At 36.0% G+C, this 20,381-nt stretch overlaps 2 protein-coding genes across 3 annotated transcripts; one reads left to right on the top strand and one right to left on the bottom strand.

The window, feature by feature from the left end:
- Positions 1-861: 861 nt before the first annotated feature.
- On the top strand, positions 862-10,535 carry LOC132622441 (mediator of RNA polymerase II transcription subunit 21). Of its 2 annotated transcripts, none has more exons than XM_060337045.1 (6): positions 862-1,032; positions 1,639-1,722; positions 8,386-8,610; positions 9,421-9,498; positions 9,740-9,791; positions 10,141-10,535. In XM_060337045.1, exons 3-6 carry the CDS (start codon positions 8,401-8,403, stop codon positions 10,215-10,217), a joined length of 417 nt encoding a protein of 138 aa, XP_060193028.1. In that variant the 5' UTR covers positions 862-1,032; positions 1,639-1,722; positions 8,386-8,400; the 3' UTR covers positions 10,218-10,535. The 2 variants fall into 2 exon arrangements, with proteins under 2 accessions (XP_060193028.1, XP_060193027.1); XM_060337044.1 differs by having other exon boundaries at positions 864-1,032; positions 8,378-8,610.
- An 801-nt stretch (positions 10,536-11,336) lies between these two features.
- LOC132621270 (polyadenylate-binding protein RBP45-like) lies at positions 11,337-16,093 on the bottom strand. The gene is made up of 7 exons (XM_060335468.1): positions 15,756-16,093; positions 14,652-15,120; positions 12,598-12,653; positions 12,393-12,523; positions 12,215-12,314; positions 11,956-12,126; positions 11,337-11,668 (listed from the first exon to the last, which is right to left on the bottom strand). The coding sequence occupies exons 1-7, from the start codon at positions 16,008-16,010 to the stop codon at positions 11,666-11,668; spliced, it is 1,185 nt and encodes a 394-aa protein (XP_060191451.1). The 5' UTR covers positions 16,011-16,093; the 3' UTR covers positions 11,337-11,665.
- Positions 16,094-20,381: the final 4,288 nt, after the last annotated feature.

Genomic DNA, 20,381 nt, shown 5'->3' with positions numbered 1-20,381 from the left:
CATCCATGCAAACTATTATTTCTATATAATAAATAATAATACAGATAATAAGTAAAATTACTACTATATATATAAGCGGCTAGAAGCAGGCAGCTGTCCGTTGAGGGTACTCTGGTCATTTAATGTACTATTCTGTTTTTTCTCATGCTGTTGCAGTTTGTTCAAGTAGCTTTAGGACTTATTGATTTGACAAAGAAACTGGTTAGCTTTTTCAATAATATTAAAATGATTTTTGCATTGAGGACCTCCTTGCATTGAGGACCTCCTTGTAATTTAAGATGCAGTCCTTCTTTTTGTTCTGTTTTTTTGCTTGGGGAGTGTTTCATCTTATTTGGCAATCCAAAGTTCATAAAAAAATTAACCAATATTTTCATTTGCAACCCCATAAATATTATAATATGCTTAAAATCACTTTTAATACTTAGATGGGAATACAATAAACTAGACTTTTTGGACATTTTATTTAAACCATGCCATTAGATTATCTTTATAAGACAATAAACATAACAATGTTTTTTTGTGTAATATTTTATGAACAAAAAAAAAAATAGAGAACTTCACATAACTATGCAATATTTAAATGGAAAAGGGCCAAAAATATCTCTAACGTATGAAAATGGCTTGTAAATTTTTTTTTTTACCTTTTTATCTAAAAATATCCTCAATATTTGTTTTTGGTTTAATAACAAAGTTTAAATGTTAGTTGATAATTTAAACTATTTTATTGTTGGAACGCTGGACGAAGAAAAGAGATTTGATTTGGTCCCCTTTAATTTTAGGTCTAGAAACCTCAAGATTACTTTAAAGGGCGTAACTTTTTGAGCGAAGGATAAAAATTAAAGAGTTGCCTTTCACCAAAAAAAAAAAAAAAAAAAAAAGCTTATGTATGAACCAGTTTGGAAACATTAGAGGGTATATATTGGCCCTTTGCGGAGGTTAAAATGAACATTAGAGCGGACTGCGGAGGACCAAATTAAGGCCGAATACTAGTACCAGCTTTCACTCCACACTCTTCTCCGTTACCATATACAGGTATTTGCTAGTGACCTAAATTTCCAGTAACATTTAACAATACAAGTTAAATAAGTAGTGAATTGCAGGAGATAACAATTATGTTTTCAAGTTCCTAGTTTTCCAGAAATTTGATATTGCAATTTATCCAACCATATGTTTCTTATTTGCTAATAACAAGCTGCAATCCCTGTTTAGCTACACTTCAAGTTTGGGATGGGGGATTTGGGGTTAGGACCAAAGAATGGAAATATTTTTCTAGATAAGTTTTTTCCACTCACCAACCAAACACCGGAAAATAAGTAAGACAACCACTTATTTTACCCGAAAACACCCGCTGTGTGTTTATATTATCTCAAATGGGGCCTCAGTGCTGTAACATTGTTCACTCTGATTTACCAGTTATTAAAATTGTTAATGGCCATAAAATTTGGCTTTTAGGATCAATGTTTACTTAAAGTTTGCTCTGTGACTCCCATATCTTTTGGAAGAAAATTGAATCTCACTAGCACTTTAAGATTTTCATGAGAGTTTTCACTGTTGGATAAAATGTTCTTTGCAATTTTGGCGAGGAAAACTGCATCCTGTTCAAGGTTATCAATTTTGAATTCTGGTTTTGTGCTGTAGATCAAATTCTGGAGAATACTTGCCCTCTTTTAAGGTGTAATTATCCAAAGAAGGACATTTCTCTTCTTTCTCACGGTCGCTCAGGTAAATCTGCTCTTTCATATTTTGAGTTTTCGAAGTTCTCATTTATGTTTGATTGGTGCTTCATGTATTTCTATGTTCTATATTCTCAGATTTCTTTCTTTATTTAGTTAGTTTTACCGAACAAATTTGCATCTTTTAGTTATTTTGCTGCCCGCTTGGTGAGATTTAGTTAATCTTGAACGTAATCAGTAGAGAAATAGGTTGAAGAATGCCGGCAATGCCCTCCATGAATTTTTGTTTGCCCTTTATCGAAACTAGCAAATTATCAGCGGCCACCTTATCGAATGCTTCGAGTGAAGGGGCATCCCATAAAAAAAACCTTACTGAAGAACCCTGGAGCTTGTTTCTTTCTCCATGATGAGGTCCTATACGAGATTTGGCTTTGTTTGCCCTCTGTTGCTGATCTTCTTAAGTTTTCCTGATCGGATTATGATAGAAAGTTTGAATCTTTATGTGTTACAAGGTAAGATTTGAGATCAATTGATCTATTTTCTATTTATTTAATGTTGGACATTCTATTTTCATTAAGATATGGAGATTTTAAGTTTTTGTCCCAGATTTTTTGAGGATTTCCAAGAGACGTTTTTTAATTTGAGGTTTGAAATTTTGTATTCTGGGATTTGGTAAAGAAAATTATCATTTGGACAGAATTTTGTTGGGTTAATTTCTGGAAAATGCCACTCAATTTGATTCAAATTCGAGAGATTTGCTGGGAGAAAAGTTTGCTTTGAATGAGGAGCATAATGAGGCGAAAATCTCATGTGCGGTTCTGTAGAGTTCAGTAAGGATGATTTATCTATCTACTTTTCCACTTGGTTTTTTCATATAGCTGAAACTATTAAGCTGAACTGTAAAATTTGAAAATGGAAGAATATGCACATTTGGAGCCTTTTATGCTCCTTCCTATTCACCAACCATTCAAATGTCATTTCTTAAAACTAAATTTCTGCCTAGATTTAGGCATCTATGAATGTTTGTTAGTGGCTATAGTAGTCCATATGAGATGATCAGATTACCAGGTGGATTTTATTTGTGAAATGTTTAAAAAATATGTTGTGGTCATTCATGTGAGTATTTGGCTTTCTGGGTACATGAAAATAGTAAATCAGTTGGAATTTATTTTTATTGATCTAGGTCACCAACCAGTTATTGTCTAAATTATGAGATTGATTATACAGTTCCTTATATTATGACACTGTGATTCATGATTGAGAGGAAGAATTGATTTTTTTGTGGAAATGGTGTGTGAAGGCTATATTTTTGTAGTCAATGAATATTGCAACCTTGCTATGGATACGGACTTCCCCTGCTCATATGTTAACGTCTTTTTAATGACTAATCACACTCTACCATCACGTCCCTCCAAGTATAAACCACCCATTCTCCAACTCTCAAATTCAGTTACATAGTATTTTCTGTATGGTAGGATGTTTTCAAGTTGTTGGTTCATCTCTACTATCGATGTTCCTGATTTACATCGCATTCTTCTTTTTAATCAAAGATGGATCTAAGTGTAAGTCTGTGGTTTAAAAGTTTTTTTAGAGCCTGCTTGGATTGGCTTATTTTAGGTGCTTTTAAGCACTTTTGTAGTGTTTGCGTTTAAGCCAAAATAACAAAAATAAGCCAAAAGCCGTAAGTAAGTTAGGATAATCCTAACTTATGACTTATGCTTATAAGCCATAAGTTATAAGCCCATCCAAATAGGCTCTTAGTCTAACAAGTAAGTTCTACCATATTTCTCGCAAGACTAATGCTACTGTATCTCGGATTAATTGTGTATTATCTTCGTCTGCATTAATTAGCTGTCCGTTGTTACTCTATCCCATGTTGTTTATCTATAGAGCAGTAATCTGAATAGTTGATAAGCATTGTCATGTATTAGATACCATTGACCAAAAAATTTGCTCTGGTTTCTTGAATTATGTTGTTTATTTTCATTTTGTTGTCAGTTCTGGTGGCGTTTTATGCCAAGCAAAATTGGAAGTAGTCGTCGATTATAACACTGTTTTGTGGATAGTTCATTAGTGGTAAATGTGACAAGCAAAAGGGGAGACTTTGAGTAACTGTAAAGTTGTTTAGATGTCACCTATAACCTATAGGTTACAAGTTTTAGCTGTGGAATCAGTCGTTCATCCTTGTGTTAGGGTAGGCTGCCCACATGACTTCTCCTTGGGGTGCGGCCTCTCACCGGATACTGCATGACCGCAAAATGCATCGTGCATCCGGTTGCCCTTTTTAAATGTCTCAAGCACTTCTGTAAATAATATGAATTTCTTTTGAAGGAATCTGATTTTTATTAGGATTTGATTTGTGAACTTTCTTACTCAAGTCAACTAAAGAATATTAGTTCTTTCCTCAATTATTCGTGCTTTAGTTAAGAGTTACAATTTTTCGCATTCAGCTTCCTGTTATTTTTATCCTCCATCAGTAGCCTAATGCTCGAGCTGTCTTCTTTTGATTTATCAGTATGTATTATATATTTTCAAAACCTTTTGGTTGGATATGGACATACCTTTGTAGCTTCCTTTTGTTGTTACAAAGCGAATAATGATTTTGTTCTGCAGCATATTAAATATGATTAACTTGATTCTGCATGACTTCTCTGCAAGTTGTAAGATGATCGTTAGTTATCTGGTCCTAGTTACAGTTTTTGCGGAAAGCTGCTCTGATTGACCCCCCTTTATTTGGGGGAAAGTGTACCTGGTCAAGAAACAGTTCCAACTCTAGAATTGACAGATTCTTGTTTTCTTCCGAGTGGGATGATCTCTTTTGGTGCAATCAAACAATCCATGCTCCCTCGCATTGATTCGGATCATTCTCCAATTATCCTAGAGTGTGGACATTGGGCTAGAAATGTCTCTTTACTTTAAGTTCGAAAATGTGGTTGGAGCACCCTAATTTTGAGGAATTGGTAAGAAACTGGTGGATATCTTTCAATATTTTGGGCAGCCCCGATTATATTTTTGCAAAGAAACTGAAGTTATTGAAACTTAAGCTCAAAGAATCGAACAAGTCCTCTTTTGGTCTTTTGGAGAAAAGAAAAACTTCTATCCTGGGTGAAATTTTAAAAATTGATCAAGAAGCTGAAGATTCACCTCTATCGGATAATGTATTACTCTCCAAAGCTAACCTTCTTATGGAGCTTGAGGAGATTTTCAAAATGGAAGAAATCAGCTGGAGACAGAAGTCTAGGTGCCTTAGGTTGAAGCAAGGGGACAACATCACTGCTTTTTTCCATAAGATGGCAAACTCTCATAGGACATTCAATCATATCGACAAGCTGAAGGCTGGAGGAGTGCTCTCTGAAAACGAATATGTCCTAGAAAATGAGATTCTTAGTTTTTATGAGGCTCTGTACAGAGAGAATGAAACTTGGAGACCACAATGGGAATATGTCAATGCACCTTCCATTTCCAGTGAGGAAAAGGAGTGGCTTCATAGACCCTTCCAGGAAGAGGAGATACATGGGGTCATCAAAAGCTGCGAAAGCGATAAATCACCGTGTCCGGATGGTTTCTCATGGGTTTCTACAAAAAGTGTTGGTTGATTCTAAAGGTTGACTTGTTGAATGCGCTTAATCACTTTCATAGCTGTGAATATTTTGAAAGAAATTTAAATTCTTCATACATAGCTCTTATCCCCAAGAAGTCCGATGCAAAGAATCTCAAAGATTATAGACCTATCAGCTTGATAGGTAGTTTCTATAAGATCCTTTCCAAAGCCCTGGCAAATAGGCTCAAAAGTGTGCTACCCAGTCTTGTTAGCCCCTCTCAAATGGCATTCCTCAATGATAGAAACATCACTGATGCAGCCTTGATTGCTAATTTATGTTTGGATTCAAGGTTGAAGTCGGGAAAGCGGGGAGTCATTTGTAAGCTGGACATTGAGAAAGCGAGTGATCATGTAAACTGGGAGTTTCTCTTGAACATACTGGGACAGCTCGGCTTCAGCATCAAATGGATTAATTGGATGAGATTTTGCTTATCAACAGTAAAATTCTCTGTTCTCATTAACGGCACCCCCCAAGGCTTCTTTTATTCACATAGAGGTCTCAGACAAGGAGATCCTCTATCACCTTTTCTTTTCTTTCTTGTCATGGAGGGGCTTAGCAAAATGATAGACAGTGCTGCTCAGGTAAACTGGATTTCGGGTTTCCAATCGGATTGTAGTGGTACGGGGAATTTCAGAATTTCCCAAATCCTATATGCAGACGAAACATTGATCATGTGTGAAGCAGAAGAACAACAGTTTCTGATTTTGAGGGTGATTTTATCTGACATCGTGTCAACAACGTGTCTAACATCTGCTAATTAGCCAACATTCTGCAGTGCAACATTGGTTCACTTCCTACTAAGTACCTTGGCTTATCATTGGGGGATAAATTCAAATCACTATCAATCTGGAACGAGGTTCTTGAAAAGATGGAGAAAAAGTTGACAAATTGGAAACGACAATACCTCTCTCTTGGGGGTAGAATCACTATGATCAACAGCGTCATTAGTGCATTGCCTACCTACACTATGTCTCTTTTCCCGGCGCCGTCCTTTGTCTTGAAGCGTATGGACAAGTTAAGGAGAGACTTCCTCTGGAAGGGTAACAAACAAGGTCACTCCTTCGAACTTGTAAATTGGAAGACAGTTATTAAAGATAAAAGATTAGGGCGTCTGGGAATCAAGAACTTGAGGTGTCACAATGAAAGTTTATTATTGAAATGGCACTGGAGATTCAATAAGGAAGATAAAGCACTTTGGAGGAGAATTAGGGCATTAAATATGTAGATGAGCTGATTAGAATGGAAAGTGGTAACACTGTTCGTCTTGCTTATCAATTCTTTCAGTGAACATGGTGATATAATATTTGACATGTGCTCCTGCACTTTCCAAAGGAATAAAATTGTATAATTGCAGGCACATTCGAGAGTACCTCAGTGTGTTATTTGCAGAACGCGTTTTTTAGTGGTTCATGTTTGTAACAGATTGTGATTGTGATAGTAACCAGAAGTAGAGAACCGAAGAAATAGAACAGAGAAAGTAGTTTTACTGGAACTAGTTTGTGCAAGAATCTTAAACACAACAACAACAACAACAACCCAGTGAAATCCCACAACATGGGGTCTGGGGAGGGTAGAGTGTACGCAGACCTTACTCCTATCAAGGTAGGACGGCTGTTTCCGAAAGACCCTCGGCTCAATAGAAAGCATAAAATTGTCCGTATGGAGAGGATAAGACTCCAGAATAAAGTAGTTTTTCTTCTGAAAAATACATACCAAATAACTAATCCTAATTACATATTTATAGAGAACATAATAGGATAAGACTTGCACCATAACTACAGATTAGGAATAATAACTGCTAGACCAACTGCTGGAGAAAATCAAGGGAACAGTTGCTAGACAACTGCTGTAGAAGTTATGTCTGTCCAAAACTCTTCAACTCTTTATCCTTTCGTTGATATTTTCTTCTGAAGTATGTCTTGAGAGGTGGGTCGGTATCAGATTGATGTATGATTGTGAAGTTCAAAGCAACACTGAAGCTGGAAGATAAAGAATAACACATTTGCATCTTTTGGTGTAAACGTCTAATATCCTCATCCACTCTCCTTAAGTTTCATATCAGTTTCTAGCTGATAAAGCTGATGATAGACTTGTGCAGAATTTGTGGATGTTTTCCTTTTTTTCATATGTACATTTGTTAGCTTTGTCAAGTTTTTGGAATTGTAAGCGTGGATAGATTTATTAAATGGTTCACTTCAGTTGGTGGTCTATCCTTTTCTTAAGGGGGACTAAAATTGATTGTAGACGATGCTCTTAAATTAAATTTAGCGGTGCATATTTGGTTATTGATTTTTCTTTTTCTTTTGTGGAATATGTTTAAACATTGAGAAAATGCATGAAAATAAAATACAATAAATTCTAAATAACTATAATAATAGTTAAGGAATGATTTAACAGATATAGTTATAATAGAATATGATTAACTTTTCGTATAGTATTTAATTTAGAAAATAATTGTTTGGTAAATTCATTCACTAGTGAAATTTGCTATAATAACTAGTGAAATTTCTATAGTTATTATAGTAAATTTTGCATGTTTTCAAGTTGTGTGCTTTTGATAACCCCAGGAACTCATTACTGTTATATTTTGTTGCATTTTATGGCACTTCTAGCCCCCTCTTTGAGCTGGGTTGTCGTGACTAAGCATATTTCACAAAAGGAACAACCACTAGAATAGTGTGCATGGTAACCAACTAAAACCAAAGTTAAACCGTGCGTGTCTGATACTACTACAATAAGATATTATCTAGGACAAAAATTCATGTGACTGAGTAACCATCAACTGCTTCAAGTCTTGTAAGATATATTATACTACCAATTTTGGTAAAGTCTGATAGCTTAGAAACAATCAGCAACTTCGTGGTGAAATCTACATTAGTGCCATAAAGTCTCTACCTTTTCTGGTGTTGGTGGTAAGTTCCATTAAAAGCAATTTGAATTGACTTATTTGATTATACCTTCTTTGAAGTTGTTCCTTGATAAGCCTACCTGTGACTGCTGCATGAGTGATAGCTAGTTTATGAAAATAACAGCGGTCATGAATCCTTGGCATTCAATTATATATCTGCAATCGGCGGAAAATCTAAATTCACTATTTTTTAGAAATTTAGGGAAGGATCTGCAAGATGGATATCATATCACAGCTACAGGAGCAAGTAAATACAATTGCAGCTCTTGCTTTCAACACTTTTGGGACTCTTCAGAGGGATGCTCCTCCTGTTCGTCTGTCACCTAATTATCCAGAACCTCCTCCTGCTAATCCTACAGAAGACTCAACCAGTGTTGCAGAGCAACCAAAGCAAATGAGTGCTGCTTTTGTTAAGGCTGCCAAGCAGGTAAACCTCCCTACCTTCACATATTCTTTCTATTACACCCTTTGTTGCTTATAATCAACTAAGATGAGCAAGCCACAATATATGGATCATCTGCATGTACTTTGAGAATATCCAGGATTCTAGAATATAAAATTTTCATTTTTGGTCAAAATAATGTCTTTTGGTCTTCCTTTGACTACTCTGTTTATTTTTTGAAACATCAGATCTTTGGATTATAACAAGCAGTTTTATACAAGATATATTAAGTCTTTCTTTGTTGAGACTTGAAACCAGCGTGGTTGAGTTCAAATACCTAAGTCCTTTGTCCTTCATTTTAACGACATATACAATAATGCTATTGTCATCACCAACTACTCAAATTAAAAACCGACTGAAGCGCATAATGGTGGGTAAATTCCAACGACAGAATTCCATATGTCTAGGGATTTTAGCTTGAGCATTTGCTCTCAGCCTCTCAGTTCTGGACCTTGACATCTAGGCTAAGTCTCATCGGGTAAACCTTGTTCGTCAAAACTGGAAAACTGAATTCTAGTTTATCGCCCATTAGCTGTCTTCTATGAAATGTATATGGACAACTCTGTAATTTTGTTCAAGGCGTTCAAGTTCACAGTTATATTTTCTTGCCTCACAATCAGAGGTTGTCTATTCTAGCATCCTACCAAACTTAAGCTGCACAGTCACGGCACTTGAGAGTGGCCTTGAATATTGCATGGCTCTAATTCGGACCAATTACAATGTGCTCATAAAGTGTAGCTTTGCTACAGTGTCATTGTATTCTTGACAACATATTCTCTTTTTTCTTTTGGGCAGTTTGATGCGTTGGTTGCTGCTCTTCCTTTGTCAGATGGGGGTGAAGAAGCCCAATTGAAAAGAATTGCAGAACTCCAGGTAATGGGCTTCTCTGTAAATAATTGGTGTAAATAACTTTTCGACATATGATATTTGCACAAGGTGATGCTCTGTCTTCCTCTAATTCCAATGCTATATTCTCACTGAGAAACCCAAGCTCTACCGTAGTTTAAATAAAAAGGATAAATAAAGATTATTCTGTAGTTATGTTTTTGGGCTTACCGTTTTATCTACATTTTCACCCAATAATTCTTGCTCTGTATGTATGTATGTGATGTAGGCTGAGAACGATGCAGTTGGTCAAGAACTTCAAAAACAACTGGAAGCTGCAGGTAAGAATTTGTTCTAATTGTATCTGACATAGCTTTGATTTTGGAATAGGCGTTTATTATGCAATACACGGCTATGCACATACAAACACACACACACAGAGACCGAGATGGTTGTGAACTGATTGAGCTACTACTTCCAGCTTATCAGTCTTCCGCCAACCTATATCCTTTACTGGACTGCACAATTTGTGATGCGGGAATGTTAGCATTCATGTACTTGTTTTTTCTTTGTTTTCCTTGAGAGAGTTGTGAAAGTTGTTCTAGTTAGGCTATAGGTCCAAATATCCATGTGCATATTATTAATTTTTGGTTTATCCTGAGATTTAGTTTGCTGATTTTGGTGATTTAGAAAAGGAGCTAAAGCAGGTCCAGGAATTGTACAACCAAGCAACAGATAACTGCCTGAACTTAAAGAAGCCAGAATGAATAAGGTAGTGGATATATCAGTTTGATAGATCTAAGGGGACAGTATTTGCTTGAGGAGCCCATTCTCGCTGGGATATGCCTTGGAGGAACACAAATCGCCTGTGTCAGTCTTTCTTATGGGTAAATTTGTAGTGTTCTGACATTTCCATTTTAAGTTCTTTGGCTACTGCTGAGAAAAGAAACTCAGTGTACCAATGTATATGGTATAGATCTTCGTTTATTTAGAATGAAAAGAGGTGGGAATGATGTGCTTTAAAAGCAAAATAAGCAGTTATTTGTCTCCTTGCATTAGAAGAACTATTTGGAAGTTGGTTAATATCTCTGCTCCAGCACTTTTGGGTTATCAAGAGTCTTGCAATAATTGGATTGCATCTTCCCTAAACATGTGATCCCAAAACTTGGCAGCGAGTATATAAAAGCACCCACTAACCAAACAAATTGATGGTTTTAATTATATTTTGTGGGGATTAACAATCTTGTTATACTACTAATACTGTGTCTAGATACTTCGAGTATAGAATGTAGTCATTGCCAGATGATACCATATTGATTGCCCTTACTATATTTTTTGATTGGTTTTAAAATAGAGGTGTTCTGGGACCGAGGCATGGCAGCAAACAAGTAACAACCATAACCAATATTTAGAAAACCTAGACCACCGGTTGTAGAAGCGTTAGTGGCCATGAAAAGAAGAATTTAGTCATTTTTTATCCTCCTACCTCTACGAAAAATTATGCTATTTTGAATTTGATCAAAATCCAACGGCGTCTTTTTTAGGAGTCCAAAGGGCTGGATGCTATCGAATGTATGTCCTATTATTGCTCATCGCATATTACAGGACTGGGTAGCGGGAATTAACTACATCATCTGGCAGTTGTCGTCAATGTAAAGTTTATCCTACATCAATACTCGACATTAACACAACATATGCCGACCAAAAATAATTGAGGACTCAAAAGTCAGTTGAGATCTTAAAACAATGCCTTACGAGCATCTAATGAAAATACAACTGAGACGCCAGACCAGGCATCCTAAAGATTATATATGCAATTATCTTTGGAGAAACCATTAGTAAAAACTGCTATTGAAAGGTTAACCAACATAGAGCAACAAGCAAAATAAAGTTTTAAGCAATGTTGGGATAGCCAAGAAGCACGAGTATAAATACATGCCTAAACTTCTCCAAGTATATCTAGATTTCATATCTAAGTACCAAAATAGCAAACAAGGAAAAAAATAAAAACAAAGCACTCAATTAACGAAAGATGAGCAACAGTCGACCATAACTGTAAATTGTATCCCCACGAACTAGCCTACAGTAGTTCCCAACACCCCTCAGATAGTGCAATATAATACATCTGGATTCCAACTGATAATCCCATGCGCAGCTTGTAACATCAATACATAATCATGCCGGGAAGCACTCGGCAACTCTTTTGACCAGCAGATCACTGCAAAGAGGAAGTGAGATGAGGATGCAGAACATATCATTATTTTTTATGAGCAACTGCTGTTATCAGTTTAAGTGTCAAATTCTTTTCAATGAATAATTTTGTCCTCCAAAGACCAGTTAAAAAAACAAAAAAAAAACGTGGAGAACAGATCAAAAGCAGTTCGAAAACTCAAAAGATACTAATAACCTTAAGATATGTTGCATTCATTTACATTCCAAAATAGAGATGTGGGTAATAAGTAAAAAGCTTTAGTTAATAAATAAACTCAAAAGGTTTCGTCAGACCTGGGGCTGCTGCACAATTTGTTGCTGCTGTTGAGGTTGTGCATAATTTCCATATCCTGCATAGCCTGCATAATACTGATTTGGATCCTGAGCAGGGGGAGCGTAACCATAGCCCTCATATCCAGCTGTATACCCATAATAACCACCATATTGGTTTGGATCAGCCTGAGGCTGCACAAGACAGATTTGAGCATAAAATTCAGATTGGTATCAACAAGGAAGTGCCAAAACCAGAAACTATTGTTTCGGCATTATTTACCTGCTGCTTGTTTGCAGGACTACGACCCCAGGAAAGACGGATGCTTTGTCCCCCCAGCTGAGTTCCATTTAATACCCGTAAAGCTTCCTCAGCACAACTTCTGCAATAACAAGGATGGACCGTGTGTTAATTCTCCAAGTATTGAGAATAATCATCTTCAGAAGTCATATTACTATACCTGTCTGCGAACTGAACAAAGCCACACCGCTTGCCTACTGGTATTTTCACATGAAGCAACTGCCCATAATGTCCAAAAATCTGCCTCAGATGTTCATCAGTTATGTTGGCATCCAAGTTCCCAACAAAAATCTGCAATCAAATTCATTTGGATATGAGTACAAGCTAACAGAATGCCAAATGATGCCAGAAAGAAATGTACTGACAGTGGTATTAGAAGGGTCATCCTCATTTTGAGTTCCAGGTGAACTTTGATATGAAGCTGCAAATGAAAGAGGCAAATGTGAGGAGTAAGGGTGGAGAACTTTATGGTCCATGACTAAGAGATGAAGTACATTGCACGTTTTAGCAAAGAACGGACAGTAGAATACCAAAACTACCGAGCATATGTACCATTAACCATCACTACAAGGCAAAGGTCAGTCAGAAGGCACTGACTATCACCGTCAGTAAAATAAATCAGTGTACAAGTTCTTATTAAGAGAACACTATTACATATGATTCAAGAGATAAGACTGCACTGTCATATTTCACAATTAAATAGATCAAGCATCAGACTGATGGTTGCATTGCTCCAACAATGCAAGAAGGATAATAACTTTTAGCTCTTACAGGTCTCCAAAGAAGCAGAATATGAATGAGTTGAGAACACAAGCTGACAGACATCTGACTAAAAGGTTTAAGAAAAGTCAGGATAGGAAGCATGTCTAACGGTTTAGAGCGGCAACCAGGCATTCGAGTAATGGACACACCTTTCAACTGTTGGATCACACATACCACAATGAATATATTCAGATGTGCTTTTGGAAGTTCAGAAGCAAGAAATGATTTACTTTTCAAATTTGTGAAGGATGGGCCATAGTTTGGCAAAGGAGCAAGAGGAAGACCAATATATGATTTAGCAATTAGAAAAAAATATTTACAAGATGTATATACACCATGGTGAACTTGCCAGCCCACATGCATTATCTTATTACATCCTATCTCATGCATTAAGATAATTTTAATGCTTTAGCACGTTACTATTAAACAAGAAAGGCGAGAAAACGCAGGAAATGGGGTGCTATCTTCCATACAGCTACCAGCACTCCACCAGATAAAAAATCCAATCCCTCTGACCCATTCATGTGAAAGAGCTTAGAATATAGAGGTTCAAAGGACCTAATATTTGTATGAATTTGGGCATAAATTTTTCATGTTGAAATAAAATATACAGATTTTCTGAACAATAAAAAAGTATTTTAAGTCGGAATATTGCATAATTTGAACACACCCCCAAATAGTAATAGCATCACATATAGAAAAAATGAGTACCAAGATCTTGTACCGACAAGAAACAAAAGAAGGCAGCATTAGATTATAATTGTGGCAGGAAACTTCTCGCCCCTGTGAAGGGGATTTACAGAACAGGTTCACGAGGTAAATGGAGCAGAACGAAGAGATGTATCCAGGACTAGGATAACTAAATTAATGAATGAGACTGCTAAAAAGCGCAGAGGTATACTGAAGATTAAAATGCAACTTGAGGCAGTCTAACAAGATATCGAAGTTAAAAAATAGAAGGCTGAAATGTAACGCTAATTCGCTAAAGTGAAATAGCTGAAACGTAATGATAAAGTGAAATGGCTTAAAAGTAATGATAAAGTAAAACGGCTGAAAAGTAAAGACATCAAAATTGCTGAAAGTAAAGATAAAGCAATCTGACTGGAGTACGGAGTAATGGAAAAAATTGCAAAACTTAAAAAGGATAAATGCTACGAGGATCCTACATAGCGAAATTTAACCACATTTAAATAAACTGACTTACGCCACACCACGTCCTAAAAGGTATTCATTTCAGCTGAAACGAGCATCCAGGCCCTTAAATCATAGAGCCTCCAATCATCCTGCTTGGAGACAAGCGGAGTTTTATGAGATTTAATATTTCAAGGGGAAGTTTTTAACTAATGGAACGAAATGACGTCGATAGCTGGGTACTCATCAAGAATTCAAGAGCATAATGGAATGAAAGGAAACATAGCAACACCTGCATAGGCGAGCAGAACACATATAGACATCAATTACCCCAAAATAAAGCAACAGCATCCTCGAACTATTAAACTTAGACCATTAAAGGAACATATGACAACTAAAGACAAGACAAAAGATCCAAAAACTACAAGCCGAGTGAGGCAAGCAATCAAGCTGCAAGCTGGATTCGATTCACATAACAGATGTAAAGACATAAAGCAGTACATGTACCAACTAGGTTAAGGCATACCTTGACTTTGACCACCCATAGTCTTCTTGTTAGCTGCAGGACCAATCCGCATGGGCCTAGTTGAACAAAACTGTCCATTCATCTCAGTCATAGCACGTACCTGCTCAGTTTCATCCCCAAATTTAACAAAACCATAACCCTTGGTGCGCCCTGTGGCCTTATCTGTTACAACCTTAGCACCCTTCACAGAAGGATAGTTAGCCCTAAATGTCTCCTGAAGCATATAATCAGTGACATCGGCCGCCAAGTCGCCAACAAATATTGTATATTCAGGAGTATTATCAGAACGTTTTTCACCAGAACCGAGTGAAGCCCAGTTAAGTCTAAAATTCTGCTCAATATTAGGCATCAACGTCCCATTATATGCTAGTAGATTCCTTTCTGCAGCGGCATGACTAATAAACTCAATAAAACCATAACCCTCTGATTGTCCAGTTTGCTTGTTACGGATAACTTTAGCAGAGACCACCTAAATAACAGACAAACATTTTATATTCTGTAAACTACAAATAGGCGCAAGTGAAAGGTAAGAAGACTGTTTATAGTAGTAAAACTACTGCTCATACAGTACAAGAGTCGAGAAACTTATATTAAAAAAAAAGGGGGGGGGGGGGGGGGGTGGAGAGTGTTCTTGTATGTTTCAAGAAGCAAACGTCTAAGTTAGTGAATGCAAACTTCCACGTATGCACATATCTTTTTACCAGACAGTTCAGCAATATTAGCGAATACAAACTACAGCATATTCACAGGTTTTTACCAACAACATAACACAAGTTACTGAATACAAACAACATCATATTGACACGCTGTATATCAACAACATAACACAAAGTTTAAATACAAACATCATACTCACATACCTTTTTACCAACAAGTTAATACAACAAGCCCCTGAATATAAACTACAGCATACTCTCATAAATTTTACCAAACCATGTAAGACAAGTTACTGAATACAAATTACATCTCATTCACATGCCTTATAAACTATGTCATATATTTTTAACAACAAAATTACTAAATAATAGAGAACAGCACATTCACGTTACTCAAATAAACATTCAGTACGAAAAAGCATATCTTCTTAGGTAGAGGTGGGGATACCTCTCCAGTTTGAGCGAAGGCGTTGAGAAGGTATTGTTCGTCCATCCAAAACTGTAGATCTCCGATCCAAAGGCTTCGGACCTCATCACCGCTACTCGGCTGAAGAGAAGAAGCAGCGTTGTACTGTGGTTGTAGTAGTTGTTGCGGTGGAGGAACTCCGCCCTGTTGCGGCGGGTAATAATATCCAGATTGCTGCTGCGGGGGCCACTGCTGTTGGTAGTGTGGTGGTGGAATCATGGAATTTGCTGGTTGCATCGTGGGCGGAACCCTAGAAGGATGTATGGGATGTTAGGAACACGCGAGAAGAGTACGTATGGAAGCAAGCACGCGTGGCTTTTATTATTGCTTCTGATTTATATAGGATGAGATGAGATATTTTCTCTCCGTTTGGAAAAATTAAATAAAAAAAAAAAAAGACAGAGAAAACTTACACAAATGATGTAAATATACTCGTTTCGTTACGAAAATAACGCAAATATGCCCTTTTTGCTGTCAGAATCTTTTTAAAAATCATTTAACTTATTTTTTTAATTAATAAAATGTCACCTAACTTTAAAAAAAATAAGCCTATCTATTTTTTTAGTAGACTTATTTTTTAAAGCCACAAGGTAATGTTTTTTCTAGTAGGTTGTTTGGTTTGTTTAAAAAAATATCACCTTGACTTTAAAAAAAAAAATGGCTATTTTTGTAAATGAATCGGACCCAACCCATCAGGAAAAAAGTTATCACGTGTCTTTAAAAAAATAAGTCTACTAAATAGTAATATTTAAGTTAAAAACAAGTTGTTAGCAAAGAGGTATAGTTCCAAAATTTGTATAACGGCAGAGATATATATGCACCACTTTTTAACGAGAGATATATCTGCTCTATATCATAAATTTAAGGATATATTTGCACCTTTTCCCTTTTTAAAATTCTGAATCCGTCTCCTTTGAGTTTTAGGATTGAATAAACTTAGTGCTTGGCTTTACTGATTTGATTTAGATTAAGAATTTCGCAATTTTATACAAGTAATTAGTCATTATTTTTTCACATGTCTAAAATCTGAAGGAAAAAAAAAAATACAATAGCTTCAAGCCTTTTAAAAGCACTTGTCTAGTACTATCGCTTACCATAGTTATGCCAATTACAAACAATATCAAGCTTGTTTAAATTTTAATCATGTGGTCGATTTTTATTTTATTTTATTTAACAAGAAGTCAACTTTTTATACTTTCTCACATATACTAGTTTCAAATTTCAACCATATCTAATTTTAGTATTCAACATCAAATAGTCATATATTAAGCATGTTAAGAGACAAAAGCATAGAATATTTTGATTTCTCTTTAAAACAATATCATATGCTGAAAATTAGATTATATCGAACATCTCATGTATTCTCTTATATAAGAAGCCACAATAGAGCTGCTTGAGGAGTCTGTTTCACCGTCGTGCCTGCCTGGCATAACAAGAGTCATCTTCTTGTATAGCACGTGCTATCGCTTCTTGAACTCTCCTAAAACTTCAACCGCTTACTAATTTTTTAGGTTTAACAGGACGTCTCCAACCTTCTCCCTCTTCTTGCTCTTATCTTTACGCTTTGTTCCGTTTTCTCATTTGGACCTTCTTCATCTTCTGATCTTACATAATATCTCCGCGTTGTTATGTATCTGCTGTTGAAATAAGAAAAGGACAAGCTGAAATCTTCTGTCGTTGTTTCCGTTAGGCTTAACCTTTTATTGTCACTCCTTTTTAAAAAAACATACGAAAATGCAGAATTATAATGGACAAAATTATGATTTATTCCTCTTTTCAATGACTTTAGTTGATTAAGATTACATTTGACAATCTCTGAAGATGAATTGTGAAACAAGAGTACTTTAAACAAAAAAAAAACTATAATTCAATATTTTGCATAGTGTTATTGGGCCCGTGCTGTAGTCTTATTATACACAAGAAAACTCGATATCAATACGTCAAGAGTGAGTGGAACTTTAGTGAACAACTCGGATACGTGTTACAACAAATAGTAACTTTTTTGTGGAGCATAAGTCTATATTTTCGCATCATAATATTCCAAAAATTAAGTTCCGCACTCTTAAAAGAATTTATGCCCGCTAAGCAAAAGTTCAGTTTTGAAGAGCAAAAATTGGGCAAACCGTGCAATTTCTTCTTGATCGGGCAACAACTCAGAGCGCGGGAAATGACACGCATGGTCCCAAAGTGCCCGGTCTTAGAATGTTTGTTCCCGCTCAACAAAGTCCTTTAGAAAATGACCCTAACTTGAAAATTTTTGGTGGGAAGAACTTTTGTGCTCATCACGGATAAGTTTTTGCTTTTGCCTATACGGCAGAACTTGTGGTCAATTAAGCTGGTTCACAATTTTGAAATATCTTGAACGTCTTACTTATAGCAAAACTAGTTTATGTTCACAACTTACCCCGATCAAGCATAAGTTCTAGCTTTTCCTATAAGGCAGTACTTGTGGTCAATTGAGCCATCGTTTTAAAATATATTAAACTGTTTCGTATGCAAAACTAATTTATGTTCACAACTTATGCCCGACAAACAACAATTGCTTTGCCTGGCTAATTTTCCGAAGCCAAGACTATTTTTCAAAATTTTGTTAAGCGGGACGAAAAAATCAAAACCGGGTTGGAGGCCATTTGTAAACTTAAGGAGTTTTTACTCATTGTAACTTCTTTTAAGACCTAATTATTAATATTAACTATCCTTTTATTTAATTATATTTAGTAGCTAATTAACTTTTCTAAATTACAATTGGTAGCTATATAAAAAATACATACCCATATCTTTTTTTTTTCCCAATCACTACCCATTTCAGATTTTTCATTTCTCAAAACCCTAAAAAAATCTCTCTCCCCTTCTCTCAACCACCACCACCACAGTCGCGCCGCCCCTCTCCCTCTTTTCCCTCTCCCTCTGTGCTCACCCCTCTATGTAGCAGCTGACTTGTTGTTGAACAAGAATGGAGTGAATAAAGGGGGCTGGTTATTGCGGCGTTGTTGCTGTCCAAATTGCGGTGGCAATAGTGCGGTGTTGGTGGTTGTTGTGGCCATTCTTGTTGCACTGTTTTTTGCTTTGGCTTAGGAGCTAACGTTTTTCTACTAAATAGACAAAAGGTGCAATCGAATACTACATAAGTTTAAGGAATTTTTAGGGTTTGGTGGTGGTGGAGAGATTAGGATTTTTGGTGGTGGTGGTGTCTCAGATTTGGCCGTGTGTATTTTTTGTATTTTTGTGTGTATTTGTTAAAAGTCAAATACAAATACATTAAAAAAATCTACATCTCACAAATACACTGTTTTTTAATGTATTTGTGTTTATATTTTTTGAGTGTATTTTTAATAGCCAAACACACTGTTTTTTGAATGTATTTGTCATGTATTTGAATTTTTTTGTCTTGTATCTGAATGTATTTGTTGAAATCCATTCAAATACATGAAAATTTGAATGTATTTGTTGAAATCCATTCAAATAGTTAGAATGTACACAATATATTTGAAATACATCAAAGAAATACATAAAAAAAAGCCACTGAAATACATCAAAAAAAAAAAAAATCACTGAAATGCATAAAAAAAAAAGACACAAAAATACATTATAGCAAAAAAAATCACTGAAATATATAAAAGCAGAAAAAAATCACTATGTATTTGAAAATAAATAAATACACCCGTTAAAATATATATGTTCATTAAATAATAGCTATGATTGGTAATATTGAAAAGATAGCTATTAGAGGTAAGGATTTACTAAAGGTAGCTATTCATGTAAGTTTACCTAAACCAACTTCATTTTTTTTGCACGGATTGCCCTTCTTTTGGGGTGGTCTTTAAATTTCGCCCCTCATATTTGTGTTCTTTAAGTTTTGCCCTTCGCTTGGATACCTAAGGTTCTGGGTTCGAACCCCCGCTCAGGCATAAAATAAAATAAAAAAAATTTGCAAGGCAGGGCTGGGGGGAGTGTATGCCGGATCCGGCATACAATCCTTAAGGAAAAACTAAAGTTATGCCGGAGGGGGCAAACTTTGCCTTGAGACATATATATATATATATATATTTTTTACTTTTCAAGGCAAACTTTTAATTATGCCTTAAGGAAAAGTTCCGCCTTATGGGGCATACTTTTAGTTATGCCTTAACTAAAAGTGTGCCCCATAAAATATAACTAAAAGTATGCCCCATAAGGTGTAACTTTTCCTTAAGGCATAACTAAAAGTTCTGCCTTATGAGGCATACTTTTGGTTATGCCTTAATTAAAAGTCTGCCCTATAAGGCATAGTTCCTTAAGGAAAAGTTTTGCCCCGTAAGACATAACTAAACTATGCCTTGAGGAAAAGTTATGCCTCCTCCGGCATAACTTTAGTTTTTCCTTAAGGACTTTATGCCGGATCCGGCATAATCTCCCTCCAGCCCTGCCTTGCGAAATTATTTTTTTATTTTATGTCTGAGCGGGGGTTCGAACCCAGAACCTCAGGCATCCAAGCTAAGGGCAAAACTTAAAGACCACAAATATAAGGGGTAAAATTTAAAGACCGCACCACCCCAAAAGAAGGGCAATTCTGCGAATTGCCCAACCAACTTAACCCCTCAAAGCGACCCAAGAAAGACATATATGAAA

The sequence above is a fragment of the Lycium barbarum genome, chromosome 12 (assembly GCF_019175385.1).
Source record: "Lycium barbarum isolate Lr01 chromosome 12, ASM1917538v2, whole genome shotgun sequence".
NCBI classification, from domain to species: domain Eukaryota; kingdom Viridiplantae; phylum Streptophyta; class Magnoliopsida; order Solanales; family Solanaceae; genus Lycium; species Lycium barbarum.
Note: the sequence above shows the minus strand (reverse complement) of the source record. Positions and strands in the feature narration are given on the sequence as shown.

Bases quoted from the DNA above. Each gene is read 5' to 3' on its own strand.
- LOC132622441 (XM_060337045.1), top strand. From the start codon at position 8,401: ATGGATATCATATCACAGCTACAGGAGCAAGTAAATACAATTGCAGCT. The intron at 8,611-9,420 runs GTAAACCTCCCT...TCTTTTGGGCAG, and splicing joins TTGTTAAGGCTGCCAAGCAG to TTTGATGCGTTGGTTGCTGC. The intron at 9,499-9,739 runs GTAATGGGCTTC...TATGTGATGTAG, and splicing joins AAAGAATTGCAGAACTCCAG to GCTGAGAACGATGCAGTTGG.
- LOC132621270 (XM_060335468.1), bottom strand. From the start codon at position 16,010: ATGCAACCAGCAAATTCCATGATTCCACCACCACACTACCAACAGCAG. The intron at 15,121-15,755 runs GTATCCCCACCT...TCTGTTATTTAG, and splicing joins CCTTCGCTCAAACTGGAGAG to GTGGTCTCTGCTAAAGTTAT. The intron at 12,315-12,392 runs GTATAGTAATAT...TTGTTATTGCAG, and splicing joins TTTGTTCAGTTCGCAGACAG to AAGTTGTGCTGAGGAAGCTT.